This window comes from Pipra filicauda, unplaced genomic scaffold, assembly GCF_003945595.2.
Source record: "Pipra filicauda isolate LSUMZ 115617 unplaced genomic scaffold, ASM394559v2 scaffold23_size5868930_pilon, whole genome shotgun sequence".
NCBI classification, from domain to species: domain Eukaryota; kingdom Metazoa; phylum Chordata; class Aves; order Passeriformes; family Pipridae; genus Pipra; species Pipra filicauda.
This window is the reverse complement of record NW_024104354.1, coordinates 1,858,926-1,871,013: the sequence shown is the minus strand read 5'-3', so window position 1 is coordinate 1,871,013 and position 12,088 is coordinate 1,858,926. Positions and strand designations below refer to the sequence as shown.

At 38.2% G+C, this 12,088-nt stretch overlaps 1 protein-coding gene across 1 annotated transcript in view; it reads left to right on the top strand.

Moving 5' to 3' along the window:
- The window catches only part of EYA4 (EYA transcriptional coactivator and phosphatase 4), a 145,371-nt gene that overhangs the window by 67,745 nt on the left and 65,538 nt on the right, over positions 1-12,088 (top strand). Inside the window, exon 3 of the mRNA XM_039381776.1 lies at positions 8,543-8,592. Within this exon, the coding sequence (XP_039237710.1) occupies positions 8,543-8,592 (50 nt within the window). The remainder of the gene's footprint in view (positions 1-8,542; positions 8,593-12,088) is intronic.

Below are 12,088 nucleotides of genomic sequence, written 5' to 3'. Positions count from 1 at the left end.
AGAATGCAGCTTATGACTGTGCTTCTCTGAGACAGAGAAGATAGTGAAACTGGTGGGGTTTTAGACATTTCATACTTAAAACTGACCCAGCATCGGTGGGTGAGTTCTCAGTGAAGATAAGAAAGAGAATATTGTTGAGCAAGAGTAAGTCATTTCTGGGGAATGATCTCTTTTAACATGAGGACATAACAATATTTATATTAAAAATATGGAAGACAAACAGAAGACTACAGGGAGAGTAAAAGAACTTCTATGCTAAATCAGAATATTTTACATATATGTATTTCATCATCTGTAGTGAAGATGGGTATTTGACAGATATGTGATCATGTTGGTTACTGCAGCTGGACATCAATATGCTCCTAGGTAGAAACCAGGATAGTGAAGAACAGGAAGGAAGAGGTGATCGACAAGGCCATTTGCTTAAATTTCATCAAAGTGAGGGATGGAAAAGCTGTGACAAATGTTCTTTGATCTCAAGGGGAAAACCAGATTATTTTCTGATGAGGCAAATGAGTCAGGAGAGAACTTGGCTTTTGTTCCTGGGGAGGTCAGTGTGTAAGCTCTTGGGTGAGCTTAGGGAAAGCTAGATTCCAATGAGACACCAGCATTGTCAGAACAACAAAGTGCCTTGAGGCAGAGATACTTGACTTGTGGTGGAGTAGTTAGCATTAGCAGTAGAAATACACTGCACTGTTCCTCATACAAGATTGTTTCCACATGAAAAGAAAACAGCATGTTTTATTATGCTTTATGGCATAGTACTATATGCCTTTAACAAAATAGCCTGAAGTATTTGCATGATGTATTTGCAACATGGCCAAGTAACCACAGCCATAGGAACATTAACTTTTGAACTTCCTGACTTTCATTGCTTTAAATCTCAGCTTCAAAGTTTACTCTTTTTTCTTTGCATTTGTTGGCCCTGGTTGATTTTGAAAAGCAGGAGGAAAGAAAATAAGTTCAGGTTTTCTGAGGAGGCACTGAATTTTATGCATATAACGGAGATGACTCGCTAGTCCTTTGAATATTAAATGTTAACTCCAAAGCAGTTTTGATACGCCTAGTTTGCTTATGATATTTCTGTGGAGCTGAGTAATCGGAAGATTAAATCTAGAAAGCATTGTGCAGCATGGCTCTTTTCCTGCATTTCAGTATGTTTTTCTCCTGAAAAGAGATCAATGGCATCTGGGAATACTGAGATTTAAAAAGCAAACACTTTAAACTAACAAAAATGGTGTGATTGGAACAAAAATGGAGGAGGTCACAGGAACATAACTGAAAACAGTAAGCATTTTAAAGAACAGTATCTTCTAGCTGATTTCCACTTTGGAGATACCAGGAGGGCATGGAGGGTATAGTTGCAGATTCAGCTGCACTGAGACACTGCCTTGAAAGGGCAAAAAAGGGCCAAAGGCTTGTCTTTAGATTAGTGTAGGGGGTTTTTTTGAGAGAGAGGAAGGGAGAGAGGAAGAAAGAGAGGGATAGGAAATTAATGTGATAGAAAAAAAAAAAAAAAAAGAAGAAGAGATAACCAGTGTTAGTGCTTTAGTAGTTTTCTCTGAATCTGAATTGGATGACAAATGAGCTCAAGGCTTCTGGAGCTTCCAAACCTTCATAACTGATGAATGAAGAGCTAATGCCTTCCTCCCCTCCCCTCCCCTCCCCCTCCCCTCCCCTCCCCTCCCCTCCCCTCCCCTCCCGTCCCCTCTCCTCCCTTCTTCTCCTTCTTTTCTTCAAAGGGAGCCAGGCTGATGGCCCATTCTCCTAGCTGAGCAGGGAAAAAGTGTTCTGTGAACTCTGAGCTATTAGGTAATCCAGACTGAAACAAAAATGTCATTGTGGTGTGGCATTTGCCCTGACTGACCCATCAGTTAGGGGAAGGCATATTTCCTTCTTTCATAGTACACAAACAAAAAAGAAAAAAAGAATGCCAGTTTTTCCCACAGTGCATGCATAAATGCTTTTCAAAATGTAGAAGTTAGTACTTTACAGGTTCCAATTGCTTAAATTATGACTTGACCGTTACACCCTCTGATGTTTTTAGTGCACTTGTGCCAAAGGCAATTTAAAATGTGTTTTTAAAATGTTTGCAGGTATAAAAGACTTTAAAGAAGCTTAGAGCTCTGAACTGTGTGAACCCATTAGTCATGTTGCAAAAACAAACACATAGGAAACCCTTCCACTAGCAAGAAATTACCAAGAAAGGAATGTTTAGTCCCCAAAGATAGCATATGAATGAGAAAATTGAGGAGTTAAAGTTGTCTCAGATTTTATGAATTCATGTCATAAATATACCTTAATGATGCCTTCATTCTCTAAAACATCTCAATAGAAGCATAGTTTTATATTGGATAAAGCTTTCTGATTTATGTTGCACAAAGGCTTGTGTCAGTGATAAGACTGTGCAGTGTGCCCAAAAATCATTATAGGCCCACTGAAAGTATGAAAAAGGCACTTAACCTGGATTGATTAAATTCCAATTAACTTTAATGTGTATGCACTGTGCACACCAGCAAGTGCTCATCATTCCAGCCTGGTGAAATAAGATCTAAGGGAAACGCAGCGCCCCTTTGAAGTTTCTTGGTCAATCTGTAGGCAGGTTTCTGGTTCATCCACACTATTCTCAGCAGCAGTTTATACAGAAAATCCAAAACGTTCTGAATGTGATGAAGAGTGTAATCTCAAAAAGTGGAAGCATTTAACAGATTAGTATATGCTTTGTAGGTCATAGCTCCATCTTAAAATTATTAGAATCAGTGACTGGTTAAAAGGAGCTGAGGCTTTAAACCATGACACTTTCACGGGAACCGTCTCTCTCCATGGTTATAATCAGTGTTGCCAACAAAAAGGATTTAATGGAAGATGTCATGAGACACGCAGGCTGTGTCCCTCACTCTTTGGCAGCACCATTCCATTTTCTCAGTGTTTCCCCACTGCCTGCCCTCTTTAGCGTAAGAGGAGAGTAGAAACCATTAGTCATAATTAATCTTGGCATAATTCTAGGTCAGGTGAAATACAACTGTATCTTTCAGTTAGATATAAAGGAAGCCTGGAGTCACAAGCCTAGAGCAATTTAGATGCCTGAACTGTAGGTATTTATTACTAGATGTATCCCTTCTGGATTTTTCATTGCAAGTTTAAATGTACACCACATAGTGTTGCAGACCAGAGTTGTTATTGTATTAGTCTGGGAAGAGGTAGGGGAGATGGGGAGATGACACCTTTTGTGAGAAATATCTCTAATTAAAATTTTGGAGACAGCCAAATAAAGTGAAACAAAGAACTTTATTAACAGTGCCTTCAGTGCACTGGACTCGTAACCAGGTCTGAGCACATCCCGAATGGGAGGGATGAGCCCTTTTAAGACCCTTTGATTTACATAACCACTCCCTCACTCCTCCCATGCCAAGCCTCACTCTTTTCTTCCTTAAAAGGTGATATAGTCTTCTTCTTGCAGTCCCTTGGTTGTTTTAACCAACTTATCAAGTTGTTTCCCTGCCCCCGGCCGCGTGTTCCCTTGGCAGTGAGCCCAGACTGGTCTTACTGCTTTACATACTTTCCGGCCGCCTTCACACGGTGACTGTAAGTAACGTGTTGCATTATGGGTTTAATACCACCTCTGTGTGTGTGAGTGTGTGTGTGAAAGAGAGGGAGTGTGAGAACACCTCATAGAGCAGAACTGCTTCATGGTTTAACATCTAGTGTAATGAGGTCCAATAAAATCATGTTAAAAGATGTTAATGTTGCAAAGAAAAACATCAGAAGCAAGGAAATGCCAGAATTAATATGGCCTGTGGAAATCCAGCTTCATATGCATTATGGTGTAGATCTTATTACTGACATACTAGGCTTTCCAGAGGATGTCTTCTTTTTGCAGTGAATGTGTAGTTAGATTTTTCATGTTCTGCAATCTCTGTTTGTTAAACATGAAGCATCCAAAGTCCATGCTTAATGTCAAATCATCCCTCATGTAAATATTTATCATATACCTTTATTGAAGTGCTTCTATGATTAATGAATAAATGCATCTCTTTTTCACAGTACCCTCATAGTATCAAATGCTTTTAACAGTGTTCATATATGAAATCTGATGAACCAAGGCAAAGATGAAGGCAGAAAGTGTATAAAATGTTGACTATTTTTTCCCCGGTCTGAGTCAAATGAGACCTTCATTTTCCTGGATAAACATAGCATTTATACACCATCTTCTAAGTTCAAAGTATAGTTTCCCAGCTTGGATTGTTAATTAGGTCTTCAGTGCAGCTGGAGTAGAACTAGGCCATTGCTTTGAGCAGACTGGTCACTAATGATTTATCTAATGATTTTCACAGGTATCTGATGAGTGGTCAGGCTTGTTTTTGTGGTGTTAGTCCCAAATCTAGAGAGGAGATCAAACTGTGCAGTGCTGTCCCATCCCAGCCAGCCCCAGTACTCTTCCACTGTCCACACCCCACCCCTACATTTGCCACATTTTTCGCCTGCCTTCTTCTCTCCTCTAGTTTTGCCCCTGTGAAGAGCCCGTTCTTCTTTCTTCTCCTGATTTCTGTTCCCTCTCCCTGTTGTTTCCTCTCTTCCTCCCTGTATTTGAGTCTACAAAGTTTTTCTCTTTCAGGGTATTGCCTGAGTACTTGAACAGTGGAAGATGGAACTGACAAAGCAAAGAGATACAGTTTTGGTAATGTCAAATTTCCTGATAGCATTGGGTTCTCCTGGCACTCAGGAGAAGTAATCCTAAGGCTCATGCAGTACCAGCATCTTTGAGACGGGAGAGTGTTCAATGCAGATAAGGTCTTCAGAAAATCAATAGCCGGACTGCAACAGGAGTCCACTAACAGTGTGACAGCAGGGCTTTTAGAATCTTAAAAACTGAAATAGATTCGGACACCATTTCACAAAAATTATGGTTCCTGGGTATCTGTACACCTTACTCTCTCCCACCCCCTTTCAGTTTTGGGATTTTGCCTCCAACTTTCAGGTGCTAAAGCCATTCAGCAGCATAATGGCATGACATGTTTTCAAAAATATTTGTAAGTACGGATTTTTAGCTGAAACTTCCCAAACATTTTGTAGCAGGCAGCCAGAGTGGGAGAGTTCAGTGCAGTTTGACAAAATTCAAACTGAAACTGGTATCCTACTCTTGTGAATGATTCTTAACATGCATATAACTAAAATGGTGAGAAAACCTGTGTAAACAGAGAGGGGGGGAAAGGAAAACAGAGCAGGAGTAAAGAAAAAGGTTCTTTTTCTCATTTAACACGAGAAGGTAAATAATAAATGTGGTGTTAGTGAAAGTTAATTATTTTGAAAACAGTCAGCAAGCAGATTAAGAGATAAAAGAGTACAGCTGAATACAAAGGAAACAACATTTAGTCTTTGATCAAAATTTTTCACAGTGATTTTCTGTTCACCTTCAAGGGTAGCATAATTTTATGAATAAGAAAATGTGTTTTGCTACTTGAGTAGCCTTAAAAAGAAATGGTGTGCATTCCATATGACCACTTGAAAGAAAATCACATGCCTGTTCCTCCTTTAAGAAATAACATTTTTATTTATTAAATTTTTTCTCTCAAAGAGGGACCATAAACATACACAGTGAAGTTTACATTTAGTCTCAGAGGAAAAGACACGTCTATACTCTGTACTTCTGCTGCACATTTCTTAGATAATGATAATAGATGAACTGCTTCATCTGTGTGTCATGCTGAAAACCTGAAATATTCTTATTTTTTAAAGTATTGTGTTTTCATTGCAATATTTGTAAATAAAAAATACTGACTTCCTGTCCCACCCAAGTTTGTTGCATCTCACAGGAGGTGAGTCTTTTTGATATAATTGGTCAGTGGCTTTTCTGCTACTCCCTTTGAAGGTATACCAAAATGTATCAGGGCTTGTTTGGTTGGTTGGTTTTGGTTGGTTGATTTTGTTTTGTTTGAGGGTGGTGGTGGTGTTTGTTTTTTTTAATGTTTACCACACAGATAAAGCATAATCTTTCAGACATTTCAATTGCTTTGTAATGTTGGTCAAAGCAAAATGCAGTAGTAGAGTGAGCAGGAGGAGGACAACTCGTCTGTGAGTACCCAGTTACTGCTTAACTGAGAAGAAGCGCCTCACATCCCTGCACAGATAAACCCGTGGTCTTATTATATCATGTATGTTAAAAGTGTTCGGATAATGTTAGTGTTTGGTTGAACTATCTTTGGGCTTCTGTGGTAGTTGCCCACCACAGGACATACCATCATTTTGCAAAGTTAGGGTGGTGGGATGCGCTGGGTGACTGTCAGACTCTCCAGCAACTGCTTAAAATCAGTGGTTGAACTTTCCTGACCTGGGCAGTGAGATCTGTGTCCCAGTGCAAATGTGACAGACAGCGTGTCTGGTGGCAACCACAGAACAGCAAAGAAATTGGAAAAGGAATCTATAAATGCCAGTAAATTTAACAGCAAGGAGATAGCAAAAATATCCTGGAAGTGAGTAGATGTTAAAGGGACATGGAAAAAGGAGCTCTTGTACTATATCTCTATGAGAAATATATTTACATTTTAATTAATTTTTATTATGTTATTGTATTTTATATTTTATAGTTCTAAATACATTATGTTTTTAATTATTTTAAATTATATTTTATATGTGAAATGAAAATATTTTTCTGGCCAAATCCTCTGTAGCTCGATTGAGATAAAGTGCTTCTGAAAGTACACATTTCCTCTCAAGGAAGGGCTGTTGTAATTTCAGTGTGTTTAAATGATTTTGAATATATTTTTTAACACTTCACTGTGATGTTGACACTCAGTACAGTAATCTGAATAAATATTTCTCTTGTTTGTATATAACACACACTGAAGACATTTTTTGTGGTACTCGATCATGTAGTTGTATCTGAAGTATTTTATTATATTTCACATCTTACTCTACTTTAATAATAATGTAGTGAACATAAAACTATAGCAATGATATTTGTACCTGAGTGTTTATCAAATAGTGTCTGTGAGGTTTGGGTTTGTGTGAGCCTTCACTGTGTCTCATGCTGACCTACTGCACGATCTCATCTCTCTGTAGCACACTGTAACTAATAAGTCCATGGAATTGCAAAGTAGAAATAGTAAAGAAACAATCTAAGAGGAGGAAAATTAGAAGGGCTGAAAGTGAGTAACTGGATAGGTTGAAAAAAGTTTGTAGTAAAAATCATGCAAAATGTAATTAGAAGTTCCTTTGTGTTTCCTACTTTTTTAGTGTTTTGGATGACACTGTTACAATAATAAACACAGATTTAAGTTGTTATCATGGGAAATTTTCACTATTGCTACAGAAATCTGATTTTTGTGAATAACCATGTATGCGAACTTATTGGTCTTTTTCAGTATCTACAACACAAATGAATAAGAGAAATGGCCACCTGTAGAATAATGCTTGTACTTAGACATCTATGAGTGATTTGAATGGCATTTAGTTGAGGTATTTAGGGAAAATATTAAGCATTAGTGTAATCCTTTTTTCTGTTTGAGTTGGTGAGTGTCATTTATCAATAACTTCAATAGAAGTGACTCACAGTCACAGGGTTTTTTTCCTGTAAAGTAACAGAAAAGTATGGAAGAGTCACTTGATTCAAGGCATTCCTGAAAATTGTCATTGAACATGCTGGTTGTAATGCGAATGGTTTTTGTATTGTGTCAGTCACATCATTTGAGTCCTAGTGACTGTGATGTTTCTAGATGACTTTAAAAATGGAGCTTTGAAACCTCCCACACAGCCCTGGATTCTGCATTAACAAAATGGGTTTTTCTCTGCTGAAAATACAAGTGCTTTAGATTACCAGAAGGTATGGTTAAATTTTGCTGGAAATCATGAAGATCCCAAAGAGATACCTAGTCTGCAAGAGTATAGTTTTCTATTTTTATTTGACAGCAATGGATTTGATCACCTTCAATTAGCCTACAGCAATGTATCGTAGAGATCAAATTGGAAATTGAAATACCTTTTATGTACCTACATCTTGCAAATATGAGTGAAAATGGCGTAAGTGTTCATTGATGCAATAGGAAAATATAGTTAACATACAGTTAGCAGATTCACAAAATGAAAATTACTATATGAATTTATTCATATTTAACTAACAGCGCACTTTGCCCTAGAACCTGGTGTTTATTATTGTGAGCTTTAGCAGGAAACAGAAGCAATATCAACTGGAAAAACATTTCTTGGCCAAGCTGAGAACAGTATGGCTTTCTCGTTTCCAAGTGGGGAACCTGGTTCTTTGGTTTCTTTGGTTTCTTTGTTCCTAGTTAAGACTACTCCCAAGCTATTTTAGCTGAACATTTTACATACTAATGGAGCCTAGGGAAGTGCAGTTGGCAGCTGTTCATGGGATAATAATGAAACACACTGTTTAGTACTGCATACTGCTGCTGTAAAGTGCGGGAAGTATTTTATAGAGATCATGGTGAGCAGAGCAGGATCCACTTGACATACTGTAAGTGTGTGAACTGTGAGCAAGGAAGTTGTGTTTCACTTGAGAGTAACTGGCACTCCTTTGCTTTTGCAGGTAAAGAAACCGTGTACAGAGTCAGATGGTTCAGAGACGCAGAATCCCAGGTATGGTACCGGAGGGCAAATGCCAGCTGACTGCAGCACGGTGGCAGAGCTGTGCTGCGGATATGTAACATCAGAACACCAGAGTCACATTTTGCTAAGAACGAATGGTTGGGTCAGTTTTAATGCTATTCACTCTGGAGGGGTTTTTTCCCGTCAAAGATGCAGCCTAGCATCCAGGTAATTGAGTTTAGATGATGTCATAACACAGAATTGTGCTCTTCAACTAAAAAAGCGCAAACTATTAAATAGTGTAGGGAAATCTGTGCAATCAAATCTCAGTTTCTTAATTTATCCCTTTTTGGCATACCTGAGTCTTGAAGTTTATTGAAATATAGTTTATTTCCAGTGTGGAAAATTATGTCTTTATTTGGGAAAATTCACCCTTACCAAAACTTCTTTGTTTTCACATCTGAAAAACATGCTGTATTCATAAACTGGGAAGAAGCCGTACATTCGTTAAAAACCACAGTCTTTTCAAGCACAGTTTTTCCTAATTTCACGTGGAAAAAGGAAATGGATTTAACTTCTATATTTTGCACATGTATGTATGTGTATGGATAATTTTGAGCAGGCAAAGTGGTAGTTGTTTTAGATGTGCTATTAAGCATGCATGTTGATTAGTAAGCTGTTGGGCTACAAAGGATAGTTTTCTCAGTTTTTGGTGGTTTGCACTGCTTTTTGTCTTCGTCTTGTGTCTGTTTAGAAGACCTATTTTAATTTCACGAAAACTCAGCAGCTTTAATTAGGAGGGGACGACCACAAAATAAACCCGATATTTCACTAACATTGTGGTTAGAACTCAGAAAAGTCAAATAATTCAAGGTTTGCCCATCAAACCCATCCTTAACTATGTCTTAACTATGCTCCTGTTGCAGCAGGATCCTCTGGGGGTCACGTGCAATATCCAAGGCCGTTATTGTATCTGTGACTTAAGCTGTACTGTGCACTATCTGAATTTCTTTGATTAGCTCATGTCAGTTATCTTTTCATTTGATTTGGTAAGAACTGAATGTATATAAGGGAATACACAGTTCAATGTCCAAATACACTTTCAGTGAAGTCAGTACCAGTTTTGCCCTGGACTTCAGTGGAGGTGTGGTTTACCCTTCTGTGCTTGTAACTTCTAAATGAAAAATGTATCCGCTGTGCTGCTGCTTTGGATTAAAATTTATTATAAAGACCATGCTCTTTCTGAGTATTTCGATGCCATGGAGAATCCCAACTTAGCATAACATTCATATTTGTGCATAGTTTTAAGTGTCGTGCTTGTCCAAATGAGACTGTTATATCCCAAGCTTTTAAGAATTATGAAGTCCATAGTGTGATGTAATTTCATCAGAGTGTGATATTGAAACAAACCTGTGGACTGTCATTATCTCTGCACATCAGGAAATTCTTATGAGCTGTAATTAAATTCTTCATACTAAGTCTGAGGAATAGGATGCTTTTTTTTCCTCCCAAATGCACAAGTGAACCCGTATTACCAGGCTAAATCTGGTAGTTTCATTTTTTAAGGTGCATTTACAAACAAATACTTTTCATTTTTTTGTTCTGCAGCCTCAGTTTGGGGATATATCAGATAAAGTTGAAATTAATGTTCCTAGCCTGAGCATGTGCAGTGCTGTGTATACGCCTGAAGTGGGATTTTTGGTCACAATGTGACTTTGGTCTTGGAGGGAAATCTCTGGCAGAGCTCAGGCTGGAGCAACACTAGAGGGCTCTGTGTGGCACTCACACTTTGGAGCCCAGAGCAAGGTAATTCTTCTCTAAACACAGCTTAAGTGAAAACACTGCACATAAAATGAAACATCAGCATAAAAATGAATGCTGGAGACACACAGCCTTACAGAATAGCTCCTGGCTTGGGACCTAAGGCCAATATCATTCATTTATTTAGCTAGCTTTATAGTCTGTTAGTTTTGGATTTGAAACTATTACAATGAATGCAGATGGAAAGTGTTTTTACAGTAGGGAAGTAATTAAATTGGGTGTGGGAACTTTGTCAGGAGAATTCTTCAAGTGACATGTGTGTATCAGCAGATTCTTTGTCTTGCTTGGCCTGGGTTTGTCTTCTAGAAAGAAACATTTAAACTGCAGATGTGACTGGCAAATTTTTTTAAGGGATGTATTAACGTATGCAGCATATCAAAAAATACTTTTCAGAAGTAAACAGCTATACATGCAGTGAAAATCAACCTTGCCAACATTTATTTATAGAAAGTGGTTGTTATCTTAACAGACAGGTAAACTGCATAGACGGAGAGGGATCTGTAGTTAAGAATTGAAGTTGTGGACAGGCGAGTTGTAAACGGAAAAGGAAACATGCGTGACTCCTCAATATCTCTGACAGACATTTTGATTCATGAACGACTTTGTCTTATAAATTCTGTGTGAGTTTCTTGGGAGTTATTTTTGCCAAATCCCTATGAAGTGGTTGTGAATACTTCCTTTTATATCTAAATGGTAGTGTTGTACCTTATTGTGGTGGTATTGTGGCTGTATCAATACTATGGCATTCTTTCTTCATAATTTTGTAGTAGAAATCAAATTCACCCGGTAAGTCTGGTGGCCATCCAGTCATCCAAAATGCTTACAGCTTTTCGGAGCTGTTGGTGTGTGATACAGAGGCAGTGAATGGTTGGGATTTGCCAACTGTTGTACTGCAAGTCTGGACAAGACAAGAGTAGCATGGTTGACAACTCTGGCATGCTGGCCCTTAGCAAGGTTAGGAAGAGAAGTTCCTGTGTTCAGAGCCTGTAAATATACATTGTTCTTGATTTTCTTATATGATGGGTAGCTTTAAAATGGTATCATTTCCAAGTATGCTGAACAGCTCCTACATGAAACTTAATGTCATACAAGAATTCTCGAAGTCTAGTGCATTGCTTGAAAGCTAATTTGTTTGCAGTTGTCAACACCCTTCCGTTTTACCATAGGTAATCAAAAGGCCATTTTAACAAGGGAACATTTTGTTGCCCTAAAACTTGTAAGCTACTCTTATAACCTCATGACACAAGACCTTGCTGTGGAAATCAGTTAAAACACTAGAATATGTATGATACTGAAGTGGGTAAAATGATAAATACCAAGTCCCAGATTCCTGCTCACACTCAGCTACTGCACGTTCAATTTGACCACACATCCCAGAGCATCATCTTCCTTTGAGACTACAGTCTGCTTGATGAATGCATCTCTGCTACCCCCAAATCCTCCTTCCCTTCCCACCAAAGTCCACTGATTACAGGGAAAAAAAATATGCTTTTTTACCCTTTGGAGAGGATGGGAGACTCTGCAGAAGAATGAGGAGATTTTTCTGACAGCTTAGACACAACTCCTGTTTTTTCCTGGGATGGTAAAGGAAAATGGTTGTGTATTTCACGTACTTTCCCTCTTTAAACTATGATCTTTATATTAGATATTTAGATGTCTGTAGGAAGAACGGGAAAATTTTAAGATCTTGATAAGTAGTTTTGTAAGCTTGAGATAAAACTTAGTT